Raw genomic sequence first — 26076 nt, 5'->3', positions numbered from 1 at the left:
TTCCTAAAACCATCGAAAATATGTGTTTTCCGATGGTCTTAGGCGACCCCGATGAAAGGGTCGTTCGACCCCCAAAGGGGTCGTGACCCACAGGTTGAGAACCGCTGATCTAGTGCATTTAGTGTCCCCTGACAGCCCTTGCCTGGAACAGTTTTTATGCCGGGTATTGCAGAATTGTGATTTTCTAATTCTGTAAATCCTTCTGTGTTTGTTCCTTCTGAAGGAAAGAAATAACTTGCCCTCCCTCTCTCTGTATATTAGTTTCCTGTGGCTGCTGTTGTCACAAATTGCCAATAACTAGGTGGCTTTAAAACAGGACAAGTTCATTCTCTCACAGTTCTAGAGACCAAGTCAGAAATCAAGGTGCTCTGAGGCCGCTGTTTCCCCTCTGCGGGCTGCTCCCAGGCTTCTCATGTTTGGGCCTGTGGATGCATCATTCCATTCTCTGCCTCTGTGGGTGGTCACATTGCCTCCTCTTCTGCCACATCTCTCCTGCCTGTGCCCCTTATAAGGACACTTGTCACTGGATTTAGGGCCCAACTGGATAATCTAGGATGATCTTTTGGTTCCAAGAGCCTTAATTACATCTGCAAAGACCCTTTTCCCAAGAAAGGTCATATTCACAGGTGTAGGAATTTGGATGTGGACATTTGACGCGGTGTGGTCCAAAAATATGGTGAATGTTTAAATAAAATTAAAAAAAATTATTATAGTAAAAAACACATTGCCACTAATCCCCCTCAAAATACTCCCCTCACTTTGAATTGTTCTTGCCACTCTCTGAAGCAGTTCTAGAAGTCCGCTTTCATGAGTGTCTTTAGTTTTGTTATCGTGGTTGCCTCAATGTCCTGAATCGATTCAAAGCATTTTCCTTTTGTGGTTATTTTGACTTTGGGGAAGAGCCAAAAGTCGTGTGGTGCCAGATCTGGTGAATAAGGTGGGTGAGAACACACCGTAATGATTTTATTTGACAGAAATTTCCATACCAGAAGCGATATGTGACACAAAGCCTTTCTGTTGTGATGAAGAAATACGGTCAATGCTGCTGCCGTGTGCCATCCAACGGAAAGGCAGGGATCTTCAATACAGGAAGTGGCACATCGAACCTTAGTAACAGTGTGTGACAAATTTCAGCTTGTTCGGTACAGTCAGTCATGTGTGAGCTAAGGTTGAGAGAAGGTGTGTTTTAAAGTGTGCCGTAAATTATGCTCCATCATGACGGTGTTCCATGTCACACATCGCTTCTGGTATATGGCAATTTCTGTCAAATAAAAACATTACGCTGTGTCCTCATCTTCCTTATTCACCGGATCTGGCACCATGTGACTTCTGGCTCTCGCTCAAAGTCAAAATGATTTAGGACATTGAGGCAGGCACAACAGCTCAACTAAAGACACTCACGAAAGAGGACTTCCAGAACTGCTTCAGAAAGTGGCAAGAATGATGGGATAAGAGTGTTCGAAGTGAGGGAGTATTTTGAGGGAGATTAATGGCAGTGTGTCTTTTACTGTAATTTGTTTTAATTTAAACATTTCATCATATTGTTTGATCACACCTCTTATTTTTATTGGGAGGAGGCGCATCAATCAATTTACACCTCCCTCTTTTTTTTTTAAATTACTCTGGACTCATAGATATCTTTTAGTTTTCGAGCACTTCACCTTGATCTCCAGATGCACCAGGCTTATCATAATCTTTCGCTGCCTGAAACCTGGAATCAGTCATTTCTCCAAGGAGCCCTGCTTCCTTTCAGTGCAAAACAATGTTTAGAAATCAGAGTCTGAGCACTCCTAGTGTCTTTTGCCATTGAGGTGTCATGGCTTCCAGCTCTTTCAGTGGACAGAGCCAGGAAATATGCATAATTTTTCCAATCATGAATTTATGCCGATACCCCCAATTGAAATCTTAACAGGTTTGTTCCTTATCTTCTCCCATTCTATGTTGCTTTCCCCCTCCCGTAATGAAAATCTTGTTTCTATCGCCAGTTAAAACTCATATGCTCTGTACTACCATACAGATAGAATAGTTTCAGAATTACTACATCAATACCACCACCAACAACAAACTTAAGAAAATTCAGGATTTCTTTGTACTTTTTTGTCTTTAGAATATATCTAAAGGATACACCATTTAAAGTATTATGTTCAAAGCTACGTGAAATAATTTTTTTCTATGCCTTATACAAGTTGGGTTCATTTTTCTGTTTGTGTTCAATTTTAGGATTTTTTTTTTCTTCGTCAAAGTATGTAAACCATTTATAGGTACACCTCACTTTATTGCGCTTTGCTTTGTTATGTTTCACTGATGGTGTGTATTTTACAAATTGAAGTGAGACCCTCTGCCAGCAAACAGGTTGCAACTCTCTTTATGGCAGAACCGAACCCGCAATATCTCTGAGATCTGCCTGTACATGTTTCAAAAGCCAAACTATATATATAAAAAATTACAGTGAGTCTCTACCCTATTCCCGTTTTTATTAGTCCATTTTATCCATCCTAGGTTTCTTTTTGCAAATAGGCATTCTTCTGTGTGTACACATGCACATATTATTTGTTTTTACCCAAAAGATAGCAGACTGTTTGCCTCTTTATCTTCTTTCCTGATCAGCATTTCCTGGAAAGCATCCACTTACAGAGATCACCTTGTCCTGTTTTCCAGCTGCGTAGTACTCCTATGCGTGTGGGCACTGCAGTTGATTTGACCAGTCTCGTGTGGAAGGCATTTAAGTTATTTCTGATATTTTGCTATTACAAATAATGCTGCAGTGAATAAACTTGCACGCATGTTCCTTTCAGCCTCCACAACAGACCATATTGACAAACGTTGGCATTTTCACCAATCTGAAAAATGGTATCTCCTTATTTTAATGGGTGTTTCTCTTATTATTATGAATGTCATTAACCATGTTTTCAAATGTTTAAGGGCTATTAATATATCTATTTCTGCAAACTGTTCAGGTTTTTGCACATTTTTTNTCCCAAGCCAGTTCTTAACCATTGTGCCACTTGGCCGGCCCAGTTTTTTTCTTTTTTAAACCTTCCTCCACCCCCTGGCTTTCTTTGCCTTAGGCATCCTAAAAATAGATTCATCCACCATTATAAACTGACTAGGTCGGGTTTATTCGAAGTAGCTGAAAACACTTTTGCAAGTCAGCAGTTTCCAGCAGATTCATCATCAACTGGGTGGCAAAAATGTTTATTGTGTGGCCTGTTCTGTGCTTGGGCTGGAAACCCCAGGCTTCTCTTCTGCCTCCACCAGGTCAGTGTTCACATTTTTCTCTGTGCAAAGTGAGGTCTGAAATGCGATGGTAAAGCCCATGCGTTCATCACCCTTCCCGGCAGCAGCAGACCTCCCTGGCTCTTGCTGGGAGGGACTGGGACCAGTTTTCCCTTTTTGTTGCTCTTTTTCTTTAATGGATATGTTCCTTCTTTCCATCAGAAAACTGGGGAGATGCATTCATTGTTAGTCTCAGGGGAAGTCTATTTCACTTTGTGTTCTTGGACAGATAATATTCCCACCTTTCCTTAGATCCAGTCTCCACCTGTTTAAGTGGCAAAAAGCAAAACAAATAATGTGGCAACTTTTTCTACTCTGTTGCACAGACATCTGTTGGTATTTGTGAAGTTGCAGGGGAGGAAAGAGAGGCCTCTTGTCAGTCTGTATTTGTCTCTAGTCATTTGAAACTCAAAGTGCATCTTTGCTTTCTGGAGCTCGGGACCTGTCTGGCATTTTTCTATCTCTTTCTGCCCACATCTCCAAATTTGATGCTGTTGTTTAGTATTTCAGATTAAGGGACATTTGAATGTTTCCTTATTAAATAGTAATACTGTGCAGCAGAATCTTGAGAATATGATTGAGTGAAACCTGTTTACAAATTTACTGGTGTCCTGCAATGAGGAGGCAGATCTGATTTTTCTCAGATGAGGACAAAGTGCTTCTTAATTCCAGCTGTAAGACGCAGTCATATACCTGTTATTTGCGTAAGGTAGATCACAAGGGGAGCTTTCTTTCCGTAGGATTGTTGCCTCCAAGGACTGAATTGATTTGAATAACCTGGAAACCAAGGTATTTGGTGGTTAAGGGTAGTTTACAGTTTGGATAATAAGGTGCAAGATTTAATATCTCTTTTGGAGGCTTAGTTGTAATTCATAATTTTAACGCCCAATCAGCGTGGAAGCATTTGGAAGATCCATCTCCATTCTCTCCCCCTTCCAGTTAACCTTGTTTTCCTTCCCATTGGTCACTGGTGGACACTCGTCTATAGGTACAAATCATCTAGATCGGGGTTGGCAAACTTTTGAGATGGGGGAATTGCCAGGGGTCAACAAACTGCGGCTTGCGAGCCACATGTGGCCCTTTGGGTCCCTACATGTGGCTCTGAAGTAAAATTGAAAATGCAAATAAAACTATCATAGTTTCATTTATAATATTACTTTAAATTTTTCCTTGTTTGTAAAAATATATTTATGGCTCTCAAATAAATTTTGAATTGTTGTGAGGGACAGGATTGGCTCTTCCAGGGGTTGGCAAACTTTTGAGACAGAACGTACCCAAAGAACTGCAGTTTGCCAACCCCTGATCTAGATAGTTTCCTTTGCATTATGTGTTTACAGAGTATGCTTAAGTTCTTTTAAAATGTAAGTGGTTTTATACCATGATTGTGCTGTGCTTTGGTTTTTTACTGACTTGGAGACGTGCACCTAACTGGGTATGAAGAGCCGAGTGGAAACTGAGTGAGTGCCTTATGATGTCCTCATCTCAGTGAAGGGCAGGCTGCCTGGGTGAGGGCTTCCAGTGGCAGAGTTCTTCTCCTTCAAACTGTTGATCTTACAGCTTTATGAAGAAGAGTGAAACTCCTTAAGGATGTACCTCAATATTTAGAATTTTAAAGCTTTACCTTAAGACTGTCTTGGGCTGCCAAGGTCAGATGTGTGGAAGTTTTATTGTAGCTTTCATGCGCTGCAGTGTGTAGCTTGCCCAGTACATACAGGATGAATGGGATAGAGACCCTGCCCGCGGCGTGCAGGCAAGACAGAAGCAGGTGGAGGGAGGCTCTGCAGTGTACCACTTCCTTGGTACCACTAACGTGCTTTCTGTTCGTGGTACCGAGGAAGGTCAGAGAGGGCATCCGAAGGGTGGCAGAGCCCAGGAAGGCGACAGAGCAGAGCCAGCCAACTGGGAGAGGTAGAGGGGAAGGGCCTCTGGGAAGAGCGGGGCCAGGGTTTGAAGTTGGAGCAAGGGAGGCACCCTCAGACGTGGGGCAGGGTTCAACGTTGGGAGGAGGGGAAGAGCCAGGAGGTGGTGGGTCATGGGGGATGAGGCTGGAGGGGCAGTGGGACGCGTCCCTCGGGTATCTTTCACAGGAACATGTGCCGGGGAGCCCTGAGGTTGGCCTGCATTTGGACGGGGCACCCCTCCTGGGCCGGGCGTCTGAAGGAGTCGAGGGGGGAGCTCTGGACACCCTAAGGAGGAGAGGGAGCCAGACATCATGATGATGCCCAGCTGTGCTGTGCAGGGCCCGTGGGCACACAGAGTCCCTGCTCCTGCGTGTGCCCAGTCGGGCTCACGGGACCCAGTCAGTGCTGAGCAAGCTTTATCTCAGTGCCACCGTGCTTTCAGTTAGCCATGGGACCATTTAGGATCAGGTGCTGCTGTTTCATAATCCAGAAGCACAAACAGAACGTAAGAAGCCCCAAGGCATTCAGTGGGCTAGGAAGGCTGGGAACTGCTGCCTGCAGTGGAGGAGTAGGAATGGGTGGGGTGGGGGAGGGGGAGGGCCAGCAAAGGGCATCCTCTGGGGCTGGCAGTTGGGTGGGTAGGGTGTGCCTCATAGAACCCCCATATATATATATATATATATATATATATATATATATATACACACATATATATATGTACATATATATATATATATATATATATGTATATGTATATATGAAAGTTCCAGGACATATATACACACACACACTTTAGCTCATCCTTTTAAATGTTCTGCCTTTGTTTTATAATGAACGTAATACAGTGGTACACACATCTCATGTGTGGGGGTGTATGTGCAAGATCTGTTTGATAATTAGAGTGGGCAGTCAAAATAGTTTGGAGAACTTGGAGATCTTGATCAGGAAAATGACAGGGAGAACAGCTTTAAGGACAGATTATCTGGTAAGAAGGGAGAAGTGCCACGTGAGAGAGCAGATACAGGAGAGCAACGGAGGTGGTCCTCAGGTCGTGCTGTTGCCAGACCCTGTATGTGGGGCTGCTACAGGGATGGAGGGGGACATGAGCTGAAGGGACACATTGAAGGAGAATCGTAAGGATCTGCCAGCTGCCTGGGCAGGAAGGGAGGGCAACGCAGAGGAAAAGCGGGCATCTAGAATTGTGTCTGCAGTAGAGGGAGTGTCCAGGACGGCCTATTTTGACATTGCATGAAACTCCCGTTATCTTGGGAGGCTTGGAGCATGGGAGAAGAGCATAGGTAGGCTGTGTACTGCAGAAGGTCTCAGCTGTGGAGCCTGGGAGAAGTGCAGAGGGTCTCAACTTGCAGGTGAAGCAGCGTCACCTGGAGTACTTGTTAAAACCCGGTGGCTGGGCCCCACCCCTGAGGTTCTGACCCAGCTCCCTGGTGGGGCCTGAGAATCTGCATTTCCTACAAGTTCCCAGGCGCTGCTGCCAGTCCTCCAGGGACAACTCTCTGTAGCCGTGGTCTGAACAACCGTTTGTCCTGTCCACCTGCATAGGGTCCCTGAGGAAGGGAGTTCATCTTATCCAGGCTTTTAAGACAGAGTGGTAGATTGCCTGGAGATGGTAGTGGAGGAAATGGTTTTGGGTTTCGGGCTTATCTAACTCATCAGTTTGGGGGATTTTAATAGGTCCCCATCCTTTGCAAGCCACAATACTGCCCTACCTGGACCAGACAGAGCCAAACCAGAGTTCGCTGCGGTCCTCTGCAGACCTCACAAATGTATTTCAAACTTTCTTCCTGCAGGTTGTAGAAATTAAAGTAATGCAAAAGTATATAGAAAGGTTTTACCTCGTGTCTTCAGACTTCCTTCTATGAATAAGTACACACACATGTAGTTTTAGACATGCATATAGTTTTAGAAAACAAAAATTGATTCTATTACATGTATTCTCTAAGTTTCCCTTCTCACTTAATATTGACAGTTTTACATGTAAAGACTTTTAAAAAGGACCAGATGTCATCAAAAAGCCCACGGTTTGTTGCATTTTTAACCATTTTGTTAAAAAAGGAACTTCTTGGGGCAAGTCTTTCCCACGGGACTCTGAGGCGATTTTCTTAGGTAAGCCCACAGGCGGGTCTGAGTCACTTCAAAATGTTTTATAGCCGAAGTTCAGAGCCTGCCACCTGAGCGCAGGGGACTGCTGGGCAGGGAGTTGAAAGACTGCTGGCTGTCCTGCCCTCTTCTGGGGCTGTCCCTGGAGTCTGGCCTTGGGAGGGCCTGGAGCATGGCTGTTGTCTCAGGGAGGTCCAAGGAGCCAGGTGCCCTCTTCTCCAGGCTCGTGAAGCATGCCGGTGCCTGGAGCCTGCTCAGGCACCCCAGGCCACCTTTGTACCTGGGACAGTTTTCATTCCTGTATCACCACGTAGGACAAACCCAGGCCTGGCCGGCTGGGCAGGGTGCAGGGTTTTGGCTGGGCCTCTTCGGGTGGGAGGAAGTGAGGATCCCATTTGGAGACAGCCGCTCTGATGGGTCCCGCTGCCTGACCGTCTGCGCCTCCTTGTGGTGGTAGCCAGACGCTGGGAGCTCCTTTCTGCACATCTCCCTTCTCATGTGAAGAATTAAAAACCGAATAATACCTTCTCATGTGAACCTTCTGCTCCGTTTAAACAATGCTCATAATGCTTTCTTATTACAAGAATAATGCGTAGTCTTAACTGCTTTGAGAAACAGTTCAGTTGTGTTACCTCAACGTTTATCCAGGTGAGTCAAATATTTGCTCTGTCCCAGCACTAGAGTTGTTGGTGTTCACGGGAGGTGCTCAGGGGCGCATCTTTCCCAGGTCCCTTGAGTGTGGTGTTCAGGTGGAAGCAGGAGACCTGGGTGGTGAGGGATAGGGTTTTCTAGGACGTCAGCCTTGACACACTCCTTACCCAGGTGACATGTCTGTGCACAGCTGTGCTTCCGAGGGAGGGGTGCTCGTGCACTTGGAACACACCGGGTTGGGGGGTGTCTGGCGCAGTCTTCTGGGTTGATTTGAGGGCGGCCCCAGGAACATCTGCACATCAGTAGGTTAAAGGAGTGGGGACACACCTGATGGTGTTTTGGTTCTGGTTAAGTTTTGCTGCTGAATTAACTACTTCAAAATTTGGTTGTATAAAACAGCTAGCATTTTATGATGCGTACGTGTACTGTGGGTCAGGAGCTTGAAATGGGGATGGCTGTTCTGTTTTGTGACATCTGGCCTTCAGTTGGAATGACTCTACTTGGCCTCCCCGGAGCACTTGGTGAACCCAGATGTCTGGGCCCCACCCTTGAGTTTCTGATTGGGAGTCCTGGCGGGGCCTGGGAATCTGCATGTCCCACAGGTTCCCAGGTGCTGCTGCCCCTGCCCCAGGGACAACTCTGTGTAGCTGTGGTCTGAACAGCCATTTGTCCCGTCCACCTACAGAAGGTCCCTGAGGAAGGGAGCTTCAGGTGGGGCTGGAGGCTCCAGTCCAGGTGGCTTCTTCATGGCAAGTGCAGCCTCTGAGGACAGACTGGGCTAGGACTGGCTGTTACAGCGACCTGTCCAGTCTCCAGGTGGTCAGACTTCTTCCACCGCAGCCCAGGCTCATGAACCAGCGTCCCAGCAAACGAGGCGGAGGTGCACCTGTCTATGACCAGCTCCAGAAGCCGCAGAGTGTCACTGCCACTCTCCCCGTGGTGGAAGCAGTCCCAAGTCCTCCAGATCCCAGGGAAGACACAGAGACCCCACACGGTGACCCCAGCTCCTCATGGGAGGCATGGCAAAGGAGATTTGGACGGGTTTTGGAAAGTGCCACCATGGAGCGTCTCCCTTTGTGTAAAAAACAGTGAGACTACAGTTTTGCAGTGAGTATTTGGCAGACAAACTGAGTCATAGTTTAGACGAGGCGTTTTGTTTCAGTTAACACGCTGAGAAAATCTCAAGAGGAACAATAAACAGTCAGAGCAGCATGCGAGCAGCAGTGTCACACTTCAGCATTACCGGGACTTTCAAGGTGCCTTGTGTTTGCACAGGGTTTCTATTTTGAACCCTTCTCTAAAGTGTTCTTGAACTGAGCAAGTGGAAGTTGGAGCTGCTATTCACTTCTGAAATGGGGAGCCTCTTCAGTGTTCAAACAGGATTTGTTGCACCCCCGTAAGGATTTCATGAGGTTCACGTGACTCAGTTTGAGTTTGAGCACATGTCACACACAGGGCATCTGAAGGGAGGGGATTAGCTTAGAGGACAAGTTTGGAAAAAAACAAAGTGCCTGTTTATCCATGGAGATGGGGGTGACCCTGGAGCCCTGGACAGGCCACACAGGCCTTGGAATGAGGCCTCACACTTTCAAGTGTTGGCACGGTGTGGGTGGTCACCAGTCGTGTGACCCTGAGCAAGCCACATGGTATTCCTCTTGGCTGCGGTCTTTGGCTGTGAAGTGGAAGTGGTGATTAGAAACAGCAAGGGTGAAAGGCCCACGTGGCGAGACTGGCTTTGCTGCATTTTCTGGACGCACGCCTTGGCCTTGATACGAGATCCTCCAGGGCTGTGGCCTCTGCCTGGCTGGCTCAGCAGTCAGTGCCACGCTTCAGTGAGTGGGTCCCCTCGGGGGTCCCCTGCCTGTGCCTCTGGCCAATGCTGTCTCTCCCAGCTCCAGGCCTCTGTTCGCACTCACCTTGTGGGCATCTTTGAGCTGCATCACTGTAGGATGACTGCAACCCAGCATGTGCTCCTCCCTGTTCATTATCCCCTCCCCCAGCTGTCCTCCATCACTGTGTTCTTATCTCGTGACATCAGCCATGTCACCACCCCATCCTGACCTCTCACCTCACCCTCCTACACCACCCACCCTCAAGACCTGCCTGCTCTGCCCTGCATTCTTTCTCCCTTGCATGGCAGGCCCTGCTTCCTGTTAATGCTAAAACACAGGCTGCCCGCTGTCACACTCCCAGTGCTTGCTGGTTGCCTATGAACCAGAGCCTAGCTGTCCTGGAATGAATGCTGCAAAAAGTAAAACAGTGATGCCCATATTTGGCTCATTAACAGAATCCCCTGGGGAGCTTGTTAACCAAACCTTCAAAGCCCAACTTGACCCTGCAGCCTCATGGGCCTCTCCCCAGGGCTGCTCTGCTGGCCATGCCCTCCCCTCCCCTCTCCTTCCAAGGACATTTCCTTCAGAGCCCAGCAAATGTCCCTCCCATCTTCAGAATTCAGTGACCTGCCTCCCCCAGCTGCTCCCAGGACGAGGGCCACGCATGCTTGACTTCTCTGCTGCGTCTTCTGTACAGGTGATTGGTGGCTGCTCGCCCCTCAAGGAACGAGGGAACTGTGCGTGGTCATTCTGGTGTCTCTCAGGCAGGGATTGGCAAGCTGGCCCGTGGCCATCTCCAGCCCACCCTCCAGCTAAGAACACTGTAACAACCTGAATAGTTTGGGGAAAAAATCAAAAGAAGAATGCTGTTTCATAACATGAAATTGGAATTCAGTGTCCTTGAATAAAGTTGTGTGAGAGCACAGCCAAGCTTGTATGAATTATCTGTGACTGTTGGCCCCACTGTGTTCGAGTTGAGTGGTGGTTTCCAACGTCATGTGGCTCGCAAAGCCCCGAATATTTGCAATCTGTTCCTTTACAGAACAAGCTTGGTGACTCCTGCCTTAGACCAGCGATTCCTAATCATTTCGGAGAGCTTTTCATTCATTCTTTCACTAAATATTTAGTAAGCACACATTAGATGCATGTCAGTGCCATAGGTAACAGCGGTGAACACCAGAAAGTCTTTGCTATTTGGAGCTTACACTTTGTTGGAGGGAATCAGACACTAAACATAGACTCACGGGTAAATTGATATGTAGCTATATTAGCTGGTGGTAACTACTGTGAAGAGAGAGAAAGCAGATTAAATCTGGGTAGAGTGGCTGGTGAGGGGTGCTCTTACAGATGGATTGGTCGGAAGATCTCTTTGATTCAAACTTTGGAGCTGAGATTGGGATGAACCAAGAGAGGGAGGCAGATGAAGAGGCATTTGGGAGAAGTGCAAAGGCTCTGAGGCAGGAACAGGCTTGGCAAATCAGAGCAATTACACAGGACGCGAGTGGCCTTAGCCTGGACTATAAAAGCGGAGAGGTGGGTAGTAGGTTGAGGCGTGGCACTGCCAGGTCACTGGATCCCTTAGGGTGGAGGTTCTCCGCCATCCCCAGGGGTCAGAGTCACCTGGGATACTTAAAAATACTGATGTCCTGGCCCCTATGCAGAGATTTTGAATCAGGAGGTGTGCAGTGCAGACCATGTGGGGCCTCGTAGGCTCTGGGAAGCCTGATTTTATCAGTGGAGACCCGAGAATGCAGACCCCGCTGCCCCACCTGACTCTATTCTTGTCATTGTTAGGTCCTGGAGAGTCTTTTCAACGTGAAGGGCACCATGGATTAGGAGCCTTTGCTGCAAGACCTCAAAGGTTGTTTGGCTTCTAGCAGCGGCTCAGTAAATACTGTATTTCTGCATGTAGAAGACGTTCCCATGCATAAGACGCACCTTAATTTTGGGGCCCGAAATTTGAAAAAAATGTATGACATAAAGTTATTGAACTCAAGTTTTATTCATCATAAAATTCATACAACTCCTCATCACTTGTGGGAAATGCAAGTAAAAAAAATCTACAACCACTGTATAAGATGCACCCAGTTTTTAGACCCCAAATTTTCCAGAAAAGGGTGCATCTTATACATGGGGAAATACGGTAAATGTTTGCACTTTAAAAGAGACCTGCGATTACGCAGGTGACTGCCTTGTCACTGCAGTTGGGCCTCGCCATTTCTCTCTCTGGTCCTGAAGGGCTGAGTCTCTGTGATCTGGGTAAGTTCCCCAGTGCCTTACAGGTGCCGAGAGTCCACCTTTCCTGCACAAGTCAGGTAAAGCTGATGCCCCGTTAGTCCCAGGGGGACCCCTACAGTTTTTTGTCAGCTGGGCCTTGCCTCCTTTGGGACCTTTTTTCTGGCCCACTTTTCTCGGGGGCCTCCCTGTACATCATGCGCACGTTGCCACCAGATGTGTGAAGTTTTGTGCACAGGGTCTTACCCCTCTGAATCTTCAGGTACCATCTTCATTGTTTGGACGGCTGGTGGATGAGCGAGGAAGGATAGGAAACGGTACAAAAAGTTCCGGTCCTCCATGGGTTTCCCGCGAGGTCCGCACTGTCTGTCACCAAGCTGAGGTGTGAGCCCCGGCATGCTTGCCTGCGGTCATGCCTTACGTATGTGTGTGCCCATGTAGAGAGGCGGGAGAGAGGTTTCCTTAATTCACACTTCTTCCTGTGACTTAGGATGGAAGTGCATGTGCTTTCCAGGGGAAAGTGGTGATCGGAGTTCTTAATAAAAGCATGCTAAAGCATACTGCGGTCATTTAAAATGTACCGGCGGGAAATGGAAACGGTAGTTTTGACTGGTTATGACAGTACTTAAAATAGGGTAACAGGAGTCCTGGGAGAGAATCTGCGCATTCTTTGGGGCCTAGCGTTCAAGGAGGAATTAGTCTCTGTTCTAAAACTAATGTGCCTCCTAAAATTCCAAGCTTTTTGGACTCAGAATTGGTGGGTCTTCGATTGTTTGGGGTCTTGGAACTCTGTGGAGGATTTTTTGAAAGCTATGGACTAGAGTTTTGCGTGAACATTTAAGGACCACCCGTCCCCAGACTCCTTGAAACTCATCCCTGAATCCATGGAGATCCATAGATTTCTGACTGAGAAATTGTGCTAAAAGGATTCATCTCAAGTGATAGCTGATTAATATTTAAGAAACTAAGTTAGATTAATACAGATAAAAAAAATGTTGGGTTAGCATTTTAATTTTTTCTTAGTTGGAAAAAAACAGTTTTATTCATACCCTTAAAAGTAACTCAATTTTTTGCCCTACATGGCAATTTCTATGTGATAGATTTTCTTGATATGGGTTTCCCAGCATAGCATGAAATCTAGTATAGATACAGACATAATGAGAATTGTAAAACTGTGTGTCTCAGTTTGCATGCAAAGTATGTTAAACATTTATATTAAAATTAGAATTATTTAAAATTTCTTGAAAACTATAAGGGAATTTGGTTTTAAGGCCTTTGTCAATAATGGTGAAAGATTATCTTTTTTTCATTTGTACTTTCCTTAATATTGAGACTTTGCATCACACATAATAAATTTAATTTAGTTCAGTTTAGTTCCAGTATTTATTGAGTACACCTGTTAGTAATCCCCAGCTGTCCCTTTGAGACAATGTAAAGTGGATCACGCTAACTTTAGCAGGTGGCAAAATTGTAAAAGCAACATTAATTTTACATAATGTTTAACCTGCAACATTACAGGCCAGTCTGCACAAAGCACCAGGACCAGGGTTCCTTAATTGTGGGGAATTGCTTGTGCTTCCCGGTGAAATGAGTCTGCAATAATGCAGGGGCTTTTTTCCGGCCTGTCTGGGCTGTGTGCTGTGTCCTTGTCACTCTCCAAAGCCAGGCAGGTGAAGCTTTTCAGAATTTAAGAGGAAGCCATAACACTTGACATAACAACATTTTAAAGATTACTTGGTAATAACACTTCTGAAGATAGAAAGTACTAAGCGAGGGATACATGGAAGAAAGTGCAAACATTTCTTGACTTCCATTCACCTGATTTTGGTGCTGGGCCCTCCTGTGCTTGGTGTTGCAAATGCGAATAGGAGACACTTGATCTTTTAGGGAGGCCGCCTGTAAACCACAATTTAAAAGGAAGTGTGGAGGGGGGCCTGTGGCAACACCCCCCTGCCCGCCACAGTGTGCCCTCGAGCAGGGAGGGAGGGCGAGTGCTCACTCAGGTGAGGTGAGTGCATTTTTGGCACAGGAGACCACCTGCAGACAGAGCTAAAGGGGTGGGGTGGCCTGTGGTTTAGGGCAGGAGAGTCCCGTGGAGGGGTCTACCTGGAGGGGGCAATCGGTGAGGAAAAGGGGCTCCTGAAGTTCTGGGGTCAGCCGGCAGGAGCGGGCTGCTGGGAGAAGGGTGCCTTTCCAGGTGCAGGGGTCAGCCAAGGAGGCCTGAACCACAGGAATAGATGGTGGCCTTATCTGCTTCTGTCCACTGTTATCTGTTCATAAAGACTGGTGAGGGTCTGGCTCAGTGTCATTCCCCAGCAGATCCCAGGGCCCCGTTGTCCCCAGGGGAGAGATGCTTCACCCGGATCAATGGGAGAGGGAGGAAGCCCCCGGAGACCCTGGTGTCTTATTTTCAAGGAGAGGAGGCAGAAAGGGAGAGGCAGCCTTCTGTGCTCTGAAGTGCTTTAAGTGATGATAGAAAGATTGAGAAATGTCTCTGAAATAGACATTTTAAACGGACTCAAGAAAAGATTAAAAAGGAAAAAAAATAAAAATAAACTAACCATAGAGTGATTTGAAAAGGTTGTCAAAAGACACTCACCTCTCAGAAGGCAGCTTACAGAATGGATAATTCCCCTCGTGCACCATTCACCATTACAACGCAGAAAGAGAGGGACCGCCTCCTGGCTTATTTTGACAAACAGCAAAATCCTAAAGCCAAAATGAGACAGTGTGTTTATTTGAGATACATAGTAAAGTACCCACTGGGCTTGGCAGCCCCTGGCTGGTCACTGCTCTTTGGGGTGTTGCTTTCGTGTGTGAGCTGAGGATTGACTCACTTGTTCACAAGTTGTCTTGGAAAAGATGAAGAACAGGAGTTTAGCAAGGGTTTAAAATTTTTCCCCTCCTTTTTAAAAAGCAAGTTAAGCATGTAGACATAAAAATAAATAAATAAACAATTATGCCACCATTTAAACTATATTTTGGCATCTTTACAGTCTTTTTTTTTTTCTGTGTATTTTTTAGTAGCAGAAGTCATACTGCATATGTATTTTTTTTATCAGGAGCTGTCATAGCTACATTCTCAGGTTACAACATAGTTTCATAGTCCTATTTAATGGTTTTCTCATTTCATTGAATGGCTGTGTCATAATTTATATAGCAGCTCCCAAATCGTCAGATATTTTGGTTTATTTGGCAGCCTTTTATTCTTTAATTTTAAATAAGGCCATGATTTCTGAAGGCACCTTTCCTGTAGATATGCTTATTTCCTGAGGATGACACTGAAAAGACAATCACATGGTCCTAAGGTATAAATTCTTCTCATGAATAATGAATATAGTACAACTGTATTGTAATTTCTCCCGTTTCTTGCTCACTTGCCACTTTTATTCAGTTATTTTATTGCTCTTTTTCTATCATAGTTTCCTCCCCTATTTGAAGAAGGATATGCTTTTATGGAATTAACATGTCCCTTTGTAACAGTGGGAATTTCTTGCTGAGGGCGTAATTTGGGACACTGAGTCCTATTCAGTAAGCATTCATTAAAGCCCTGCTGTGTACCAGAGAATGGCAATGAGAAGATGCCTAGGAGTAGCTCTCACCTCAAGGCCTTCCCAAATTCACAAAATCAGCAGCCCCGGGATGGGGAGGGTGTCTGTATTTACTCTCCTTTCCCAAGCACCCTGAAGCACCTCCGAGCACCTGCCCTTGGGAGCTCAGCATTTGGGGAGTGACCACACAAGGGCTGAATAGGAATGTGTACAAAACAGTAGGTTTGCTCATTCTCGGTGAAAGTTTCTCTATGAAGCAATCCTCTGCTCAGTGAGACAGAATGGCTGCTCCTGGTTCTGTACTGGGTTTTTAGTCATCCACGGCAAAGTCTCACTGTTCTTTCCGGGCTGATTTATGCACATTTATTGAATGCCAGCCAGCTGTACACGTGACCACCTGCCCTCCAGGTGTCTGTCATCAAGGAGGCAGACCAGCAACACGACACTGTACTATATGGCCTTCCTGCTGAAGTTACGCCACAGCGTCAGGCCACACTATTGAACTTCTCTGGTTTTGGCTCCTTCCACACTTAAAGGAAGAGGTTGGACTGACCTCTAGGATCTCTTTCAGGCATGTAGGTTATTGATTCTTGTGACTGGCTCCTCCTCAGATAAAGGTCGGGGACATGCTGTTCATCAAAACACATACATAATTGAACTCCAAACCTCAAAAGAGATATTCCAAAATTAAAGGGATCTATGGGATCATGTTTTACTTATTGTTTAGTAGGACTTCATACTTTAAAAGTATGCATTTTATTGTCTTCATGAACTATAACTTGGTTTTCTTAGTGTACTTTAAAACATTGGTTAAAAATTAAAATTGTATTAGTTGAAATCCTTAAAATTCTTTAAAAATTAGCTGAATGTCATGAACTTAAATATTGACTTTGTTTCTTCTTTCCCTTCCAGCTGTTTGGGGCAATTTCGTTAATATGAGGTAATTGTTTTTAATAATTTGGATATTGTGGTTGGGTTTTATGGACACATTTCAGTTGTTACATACACACCATTGATGTCATGGGTTAATTGAAGAATATTTTAAAGTGAAACTGAGTGTTTTGCTGCTCACACAGCTGGGCTGCGTCTCTGCTCCTGTAGCTGTTTTCTAGGAATGCAGCTGGCGTCTGGCCCCAGGGAGCAGACCCAGTGGGTGCCGAGGCCCCTCTCTATCCCTAGGACCCCTCTTGCCTGAGTGCATTATTTGTGCTGCCTGTTAGGGCAGGAGGGATGCTTATAAAATAAAATACTTATGTTAATAGTCTAAAAAAAATTCAGCAAAAAGTAATAAGTATTTATTGTAAAAACTAATTTGGTGCTGTTAGTACTGTTAGCACAGTTTTAATTGAAAGAAAAATTCACTTCGTGTTTCTTGTTAGTAAAAATAAAAGAATAGCAGTCACGTTTATAGTGATTGAGTTGGATTTGGAAGCTCAGTGCTGCCGTTTGAGGCTGCAAGGGTAAAGGGCTGCTGTGCTCCCAGCAGGCTTTGCATATTGCGTTGGTTTTGCAGGGTGAGTGGGGTGTTGTCCCTCCCAACCCTACCACCAGGGCTCCTGTGTGTCTCCTGACAAAGGCTTCTGTGTGTGGCTGGGTGCGGTGCTCTGATCCCATTTAAAGGAGCACTGTTTTTCCACTTGGAAAAACTCCATTTTGTATCAAATCCCCAGGAAAGCCCAGCAGTCCGACTTGTACCCCTATAGATAGATACTTCCTGCCTCTGATTTGCAAGCCCACAATGGGTGTAACATAAAAGTGAGATTGCTCTAAGTAACAGAAACCTCACGTAAGGTGGCAGTGAGCCTGAGGTGATGGACTCCCTCTCCTGTTGCCCCGTTTTCTCCTGGTGCACCCCCTGCTGGAGGGAAGTGGCACACAGGACTAGGCTTGGGAAGGGGGGTGGGAGATGGCCTGCATGCAGCCTTTGGTTTGTGTTGTGGAAATTTGTTCAGGAAAAACTCCTGAAGTCATAAAGCCTTTCAACTGATCTCAGCTTTGTAGCTTTCTCCTCAACAGGTCTATCCAGGAAAATGGCGAACTAAAAATCGAAAGGAAGATTGAAGAGGTTAGTTTCTTGTCCATATCTTGCTTCTGTTTTTTCTATATATGTGTCTTTATTGTGGCAGCTTGATGCTGATCTATGATTTTGAAACCATATCTCAAAAATGTATTCCCTTATTTAATGTGAGACTTTCCGTTTGTTTTAAATTTCATGTTGAGTGTAACGTAAAATGAGATTACTTAGATGCATCTCTGTGTCGGCCTTTGTCCATTTTATAAGGGTTATGTAGTAGTAAAACAAATTCTCCCTTAAAGGCAAAGTGGATTTAAACCTGTAGGTGATTTTTCAGGTGAGTCTTTCCAGAATTTCTTAGAGAAAGCGAAGCGATTACCTTTATACCAGGGATGGAGGCAAGCGCCAGCATCTACTCACCTGAGTAGGTGCTAAAAGGAAAAGCGCCCAACTCAGGTGCTAGGACTCGGGGACGTAAAGAGTGTTCATATGCACAGCTGGGGAAGGCACACACCTGCCTCACTGAAAGCTAGCTCCTCCCATTGGCTATACACTTTTATTTTAAAATAATGGCTTAGATTTTAGTCAAATAACTGTAGTCATGTCTAGACTGTTGTAACATGGGCTTGGGAGGGAATGAGGAGTTACTCATTTGGGTTTGAAGCCAGATGCTGGAGTCGTAGGGAAGCCTTTGGGTTGCACTTGTCACCCTGTCGGCACTTAACTGTCTTAACACACATGGAGAGGGCGACTCCCAGCCTGCGATTTCTGTGCTGGAGCTGATGACATGGAGACAACGTGCGGAAACAAGATGTTAAGTTCTGTGGGCAAGCAATTAGGGGATTCTTTTAATTCCTGAAAAGATACCAGTGGTGTTGATCTGCCTATTTTTATGAGCCTGAACGACCTTTAATATAGCTCACAGAAAGGTAGGAAAGTAAAAAGGTTAATTTTCTCAGAGACTTGGTCGTGTGGAGAGGGTCACAATGTGCAATTTTTCACCTCGATTCTAGAATTGTGATTGAAGTCACACAACTTAATTTCAAACTGGAAGTGAGTTGTAGGAGAAATTAAAGTCTATTTGGCTTTATGTCATACCTATCTGCAACATCAGAGAGGGGTGAAGGAGGACTGTGTTTTTGTATTAAAACTGGTATTGGTCATTTTTGTTTTAGATTGTTGAACCACTGAGAGAGAAAATAAGAGACTTGGAAAAAAGGTATGTATCCTTTTTGTTTTGTGTTTAGGAAAATGCTTAGATCTTGCTAATGATCTTATAAGGTCACTATCTTATATAAGTTCGTCTCAACTGAGTAATTAATTCTGTAATATGAAAGATATAAGGCATTGTCAAGACAAGCGCTTTTACATAATAAAGGTAAAGTTTTACATTAAAATTGGGATGCAGTATTTTTAAACCTTTTTTTTTCTTTTGTCATTAAAACTGTTTCTGATGAAAGTTATGGATTCTGATGAAAGCTGTGGAATCTCTCCCTCAAAGCTGTATTTGATCATTTGTTTAATTTTTTTCAGGGTATTCCTAAAGCCCAACCAAAAATCCTGTGTTAAAAGTTCTTCCTCTAATACCCTCAATCAGTTTGATTTCTACAAAGTATGGCAATCTAAATAAATGTCTCATAAATGTTTTTGGTTTTCCCCATTTGAGTATAATACCCAGGTAGTCAGAACATTGCAAGAACAGAGGATCTGGGTCTGTCGAAATCTTCTTTTCTAAACTCTATAAATTTATCAGTTCCTGCAATTTAATTATATACAAGTTTGAGGCTAAGCCTTACCTTGGCTCTTAACTTTTGCAGGGTTATCAGACGGTTTCTAGCATATGTTGAATAGTCTAAGAGAATTATTTCCAAAACAAGAAAACAGTTTGGAGGGGAAAATAGTACCATATGTACGTGGCCTGTGATAGGGCATGTTGAGCTATTTATTTGATTTTGTCACCAAAATACCTCAGAAAGTTTCCAGAATTGAGTCTGGGTGAAGTGACTGAGAGGGAAAAATTGTATAATATGGTGGAAACTTTTATTTAAATCAGATTCCAAAGAAAATGCCTCCTCACCCTTTGTCTTGGTGGAGCCCCACCCCCAGCGCCCTACCATGGTTCTGTGGCACACTTCCCTCTCCCTCTTAATTAAACTGTTGAGCTTCAGGCAATGGAACTTTATCCTTGACTGTATTTGGAAAACTTTGTGTGTCTGGAGTAACAGTTGAGTCCTTAGAAGTTTAAAAAAGAAAAATGATAGCATTCATTAAAGTTGATGTAACTTTTTTTTCTTTTCTTGGGATGGTTTTGGATGATGTGCGTCAGCATTGTATATAAGCGTTCTGTCAAGCCCAAAATAAAAGGGAAGAAACAGAGCAATTTTTTCTTTGATTTTGGTGTTTTCATTAAATGATTAAAGAGAAATAAGGATAGGTATAATTCATCAATCAAAATGTGTTTCTTCACTTCCTTCTTGTCCTTAATTAGTAGTTTATATTGCAGTCAGGTAAACTATTAATTTCAGCTCTTACTGGCGTAAAAGTTGTTAGTATTTTTTAACAGATCCAGTTAGTAATATAAGGTTACTATTTGTGCTTTAAATTATTCTTGCCATGATTTGGTGCTGATATTATACTGCTTGTAACATTCCTCTGGATGAGAGCCAAAATTCCTGCCTTTGATATGACCAGCATAATTTGAGATTTTAGTTGAAGCTTAAAAAAATTGTTTATGTTGGGCCAGCCGAGTAGCACATTGATTAAGAGCTGGCTTGGGACGCCGGCTCTGAGCAGCAGGGCCCCGGTTCGGATCCCACATGAGGGCCAGTGACACTGCCCTCTACAGCTAAAATGGTGAACAACAGCTCGACCTGGAGCTGGGCTGCCATGAGTTGCCGGTGACGGCGTAGGCTGCAGCCCCTGCTGCAGTGGGTTGCCAGGGGCTTCCATGTGTAGCCAGCAGCTGCAGTGAGCGGCCGTCCAGAAGCCGGCGACTGATCTGCCTTGCCCAGGAAGAGCGCAATGATGGTGCCAACTTGGGCCAGTGATGCAACGTCCTCCACAACTAGACTGAAGAACAAAAACGACAGCAACTTGTCTGTTCCCCTTCCCCGATTCCCCAACGCTGTTCCCCTCCCCCAATTCCCCAATAAAATCTTCAAAAAGAAAAAAAAAATTGTTTATGCTAAAAAATAACTCATCACAGGTTTTATGTTGGTCAAAAAGAAAACAAAAATCTATGCACCAGGAATCATTTTCTTTAGAGAATAATAATATTTATTTGTGAAAAATGAATCAGCTTCCTTATGAGACAGTGGCTTATACTTACATGATCTCTTGAAATATGACAATTATTTAATTCCCTTTGAAAGTTTTCTGATGTTCTTTGTCTTTTTTTTTAATTGAGGTAAAATTGGCATATAACATTATATTACTTTCAGGTATACAACTTTAATAATTCAATATTTGTATACACGAAAAAGTGATCACTAATATGAGTCTAGTTAACATCTGTCAACATATGATTGACCCTTCACCCAGTTGTGCCCACCACTTAATCCCTCTCCCCTCTGACAAACATCAGTCTGTTCTCTGTATCTGTGACTTGTCTCATATTGTTTGTTCATTTCTTTTGTTTTTTTAGAGTCCACATATTAATATATGGGAAATCACGCAGTATTTATCTTTCTCTGTCTTACTTATTTCACTTAGCATAACACCTTCAAGGTCCACCTGTGTTGTCACAAATGGCAAGATTTCATTCTTTTTATTGGCTGAGTAGTATTCCACATATACTGTGTATACTGTGTTTCCCCGAAAATAAGACTTGGTCTTATATTAATTAATTTTGCTCCAACAATCTACACTTATTCATTTATTCATGTACAAAAATCTCCATTTATTCAAACAGTCATGTCTGGCTGATGATCTTAACTGGAGCTTATGTTTGGGGAAGGGTTTATGTTACGAGCTCCTGAAAAGTCATGCTAGGGCTTATTTTCCAGTTAGGTCTTATTTCCTCTTTTGTTCATCCATCAATGGACATTTAGGTTGTTTTCATATCTTTGCTATTGTAAATAATGCTATAGTGAACTTAGGGGTGCATATATCTCTTCAAATTACTGTGTTTCTTTTTTTTTTCAGATGAATACCCAGAAGTGGGGTTGTTGGATCATATGGTAGTTCTATTTTTAATTTTCATACTATTTTCCATGGTGGCTACACCAATTTACAATCCCACCAACAGTGCACAACGGTTCCCTTTTCTCCACATCCCCACCAACACTTGTTATTTCTTGCCTTTTGGTAATAGCCATTCTTATAGGTGTGGTTTTGATTTGTATTTCCCCGATTATTAGTGACATTGAGCCTCTTTCCATGTACTTATTGGCCATCTGTATGTCTTTTTTTGGAAAAATGTCTATTCAGGTCCTTTGCCCATTTGTTGATGGGTTGTTTGTTTTTTGTTATTGAGTTATATTAGTGCTTTATGTATTTTGGATATTAACCCCTTATTAGGTGTGTGATTTGCAACTATCTTCTCCCATTCGGTATTTGCTTTTTCATTTTGTTGATGGTTTCCTTTGTTGTGCAGAAGCTTTTTAGTTTGATAAAGTTCCATTTATTTATTTTTGCTTCTGTTGCCCTTGCCTTTGGAGTCAGATCAAAGAAATCATTGCCAAGACCAATGTCAGGGACTTTATCACCGTGTTTTCTTCTAGGGGGCTTATGGTTTCTTGTCTTATATTTAGTCTTTCATCCAATTTGAGTTTATGTTCCAGTTTCATTCTTTTGCATGTGGCTCTCCAGTTTCCCCAACACCATTTATGGAAGAGACTGTCCTTTCCCTGTTGTATATTGGCTCCCTTGTCATAAGTTGGTTGACCATATGTGCATGGATTTATTTCTGGGCTCTATTCTGTTCCATTGATCTATGCATCTGCATTTATACCAGTACCATGCTGTTTTGATTACTGTAGCTTTGTAATATCGTGTGATATCAGGGAGCCTCCAGCTTTGCTCTTTTTTTTTTTAAATTGGGGAATTGGGGGAGGGGAACAGTGTTGGGGAATTAGGAAAGGGGACCAGCCAAGTTGTTCTTCAATCTTAGTTGTGGAGGGCGCCAGTTGCCATCTGGCTGCCCTTCAGCAGCTCGTGGCCTTTAAACTCTAGGTGCTGTGTTCAGTCTTAGTAGTGGGTGGGCGTAGCCACCCTCCCATGCAGGAGTAAAACCAGCAGCCTTGTTGTTAAGAGCACACGCTCTATCCACTGAGCCATCAAGGTGGCAGCTCAGCTCAAGGTGCCCAGTTCAGTGTTAGTTGTGGGCGGGCATAGCCCGCCATCAAACAGGCAGTCTTGTTAGGAGCACATACTCTCTCACCAGCTGAGCCATCCTACCACCTGTTGGCAGCTCAGCTCGGGTGCAGCGTCACTGGCCCATGTGGGAATCGAACCGGCGGCCCTGTTGCACAGAGCTTGTGCTCTTAAGCTAACTCTTAACTAACTGAGCCACTTGGCCAGCCCCCACTTTGCTCTTCTTAAGGTTGCTTTAGCTGTTCAAGATCTTTTATTGCAGCGGTTCTCAACCTGTGGGTTGCGATCCCTTTGGGGGTCGAACAATCCTTTCACAGGGGTCGCCTAAGACCATCGGAAAACAAAAAGATATTTACATTACGATTCATAACAGTAGCAAAATTACAGTTATAGAGTAGAAACAAAAATAATTTTATGGTTGGGGGTCACCACAACATGAGGAACTGTATTAAGGGGTCGCGGCATTAGGAAGGTTGAGAACTGCTGTTTTATTGGGTTCCATAAGCATTTAGAATTGTTTATTTCCGTGAAAAATGTCATGGAAGTTTTGATACGGATTGTATTGAATGTAGATTGCTTTGGGTAATATGGATATTTTAATAATATTAGTTCTTCCAATTCATGATCATTGAATAGCTTACCATTTATTTGTGTCTTCTTCAGTTTTTTTCATCAACCTCTTACAGTTTTCAGTGTACAGGTCTTTTATCTCCTTGGTTAAGTTTATTCCTAGGTATTTTATTCTTTTAATGGAATTGTAAATGGAATTGTTTTCTTAATTTCTCTTTTTGACAGTTCATTGTTAGTATATAAAAAAGGAACAGATTTTTTTATATTGAATTTGCATCCTGTATCATTACTGAATATTTTATTAGTTCTAACAGTTTTTTGGTGGAGTCTTTAGAGGTTTTTATATGTAAAGTTATATCCGTAAATAGTGTCAGTTTTACTACTTCCTTTCTGATTTGGGTGCCTTTTCATCTTAATCTGCCTATTTGCTGTGGTTGGTTTCCCAATATTATATTGACTAGAAGTGAGAGTGGGCATCATTGTCTTGTTTCTGGTTTAAAAGGAAAAACTTTAAGCTTTTCACTGTTAACTATGATGTTAGCTGTGGGCTTGTTATATGTGGCCTTTATTACGTTGAGCTACATTTTGTCTATACCTACTTTGTTGAGAGTTTTTATCTAAATGGATGTAAAATTTTGTCAAATGCTTTTCTGCACCTATTGAGATGATCATATTTTTATCTTTTAATTTGTTAATGTGATGTATCACGTTGATTGATTGTGGATGGTGAACCATCCTTGCATCCCTGGGATGAACTCTGCCTGATCGTGATGTATGATCCTTTTAATGCACTGTATTCAGTCTGCTAATATGTTGTTGAGGATTTTTACATCTATACTCATCAGGTATATTGATCTATAGTTTTTCTTTTTTGTGGTGTCCTTTTCTGGTTTTGGTATCAAAATAATACTGGCCTCTTAAAATGAGTTTGGAAGCATTCTCTCCTCCAATGTTTTGGGAGAATTTGAGAAGGATAGGTATTAAATCTTCTTTGAATGTTTGATAGAATTCAACAGTGAAGCCATCTTTTTTTGGACTTTTGTTTGTTCAGAGTTTTTTGTTTCTAATTTAATCTCCTTATTTGTAATCAGTCTGTTCAGATTTTCTATTTCTTCATAATTCAACCTTGGAAGATTGTATGTTTCTAGGAATTTATCCATTTCTTCAAGGTTGTCCAATTTGTTGGTGTATAATTGTTCCAAGTATTCTCTTATGACCCTTTGCATTCCTTTGGTATCAGTTGCAACTTCTCTTTCATTTCTGATTTTATTTATTTGACCCACTCTTTTTTTTTTTTTGAGTCTATCTAAGGGTTTGTTAATTTTGTTTATCTTTTCAGAGAACTAGATCTTTGTTTCATTGATTTTTTTCTATAGTGTTTTTAGTCTCTACTTTATTTCCATTCTGATCTTTACTATGTTCTTATTCTATTAACTATGGGCTTCATTTTTTTTTCTATTTCCACTGCTGTTGGGTATAAAATTACATTGTTTATTTGAAATTTTTCTTGTTTTCAGGTAGGCCTATATGGCTATAAACCTCCTTCTTAGAACTGTTTTTGCTGTATTCCATAGATTTTGTGTGTTCTATTTACTTTTTTTAATTTCACCTTTAATTGTTTTTTTGTTGACTCACTGTTTCAGTAGCATGTTAAATCTTCACATAATTTTAATTTTTCCAGCTTTCTTTTTCAAATTAATTTCTTGTTTCATACCATGTGGTTGGAAAAGATGCTTGATATGAGTTCAGTCTTCTTAAATTTACTAAGACTTGTTTTGTGGCCTAATGTGATCTATCCTGGAGAATGTTCCATGTGCACCAAGAATGTATATTCTGCTGCTTTTGGTTAGAATATCCTGTATACCTATTAAGTCCATCTGATATAATGTGTCAGTTAAGACAGTTGTTCTGTCAGTCAGGGTGATCTATCCACTGAGGTAAGTGGGGTATTCAAGCCCCCTACTATTGGGTTGTTGGAAAAGTCACGATGTATTTTTTTCTATGTTTTTCGCTGCAAAAATGCGTCATGACTTTTCCAACAACCCAATATTGTTTTATTGTTGTCCACTTCTCCCTTTAGGTCTGTACTTAGGTGCTTCTACGTTGGGTGCATAAATATTTACATATTTTATATTTTCTTGATGGATTGACTCCTTTGTCGTTATATAATGCCCATCTTTGTCTTTTATTACTTTATTTTAAAGTCTTTGTTTGATATAGATACAGCTAATCCAGCTCTCTAGTGGTTTCCATTTGCATGAAACATCTTTTTTCATTCCTTCGCTTTCAGTCTCTGTGTGTCCTTACATCTGTTGTTTCTTATAGGCAGCATATATATCCCATATGTTTTTTTATCCTTTCAGCCACTCTGTGTCATTTGAATATGAATTTAACCCAATTGCATTTAAGGTAATTACTGATACTTATGTACCTATTGCCATTTTAAAAATTGTTTACGGCTGTTTTGTAGTTCCTGCCTTTTCTTTTCCTCTTCTCTTGCTCTCTTCCTTTGTGGTTTGATCACTTTCTGTAGTGTTATGCTTAGATTCCTTTCTCATTATCTTTTCTGTATTTACTATAGGTTTCTGCTTTGTGGTTACCATGAGGTTCACATA

At 43.0% G+C, this 26076-nt stretch overlaps 1 protein-coding gene across 1 annotated transcript in view; it reads left to right on the top strand.

The window, feature by feature from the left end:
- UXS1 (UDP-glucuronate decarboxylase 1) overlaps positions 1-26076 on the top strand; it is a 104753-nt gene that overhangs the window by 19124 nt on the left and 59553 nt on the right. Inside the window, exons 2-3 of the mRNA XM_019628414.1 lie at positions 17581-17629; positions 18754-18797. Of these exons, the coding sequence (XP_019483959.1) occupies positions 17581-17629; positions 18754-18797 (93 nt within the window). The remainder of the gene's footprint in view (positions 1-17580; positions 17630-18753; positions 18798-26076) is intronic.

This window comes from Hipposideros armiger, unplaced genomic scaffold, assembly GCF_001890085.2.
Source record: "Hipposideros armiger isolate ML-2016 unplaced genomic scaffold, ASM189008v1 scaffold_788, whole genome shotgun sequence".
Taxonomy (NCBI): domain Eukaryota; kingdom Metazoa; phylum Chordata; class Mammalia; order Chiroptera; family Hipposideridae; genus Hipposideros; species Hipposideros armiger.
Note: the sequence above shows the minus strand (reverse complement) of the source record. Positions and strands in the feature narration are given on the sequence as shown.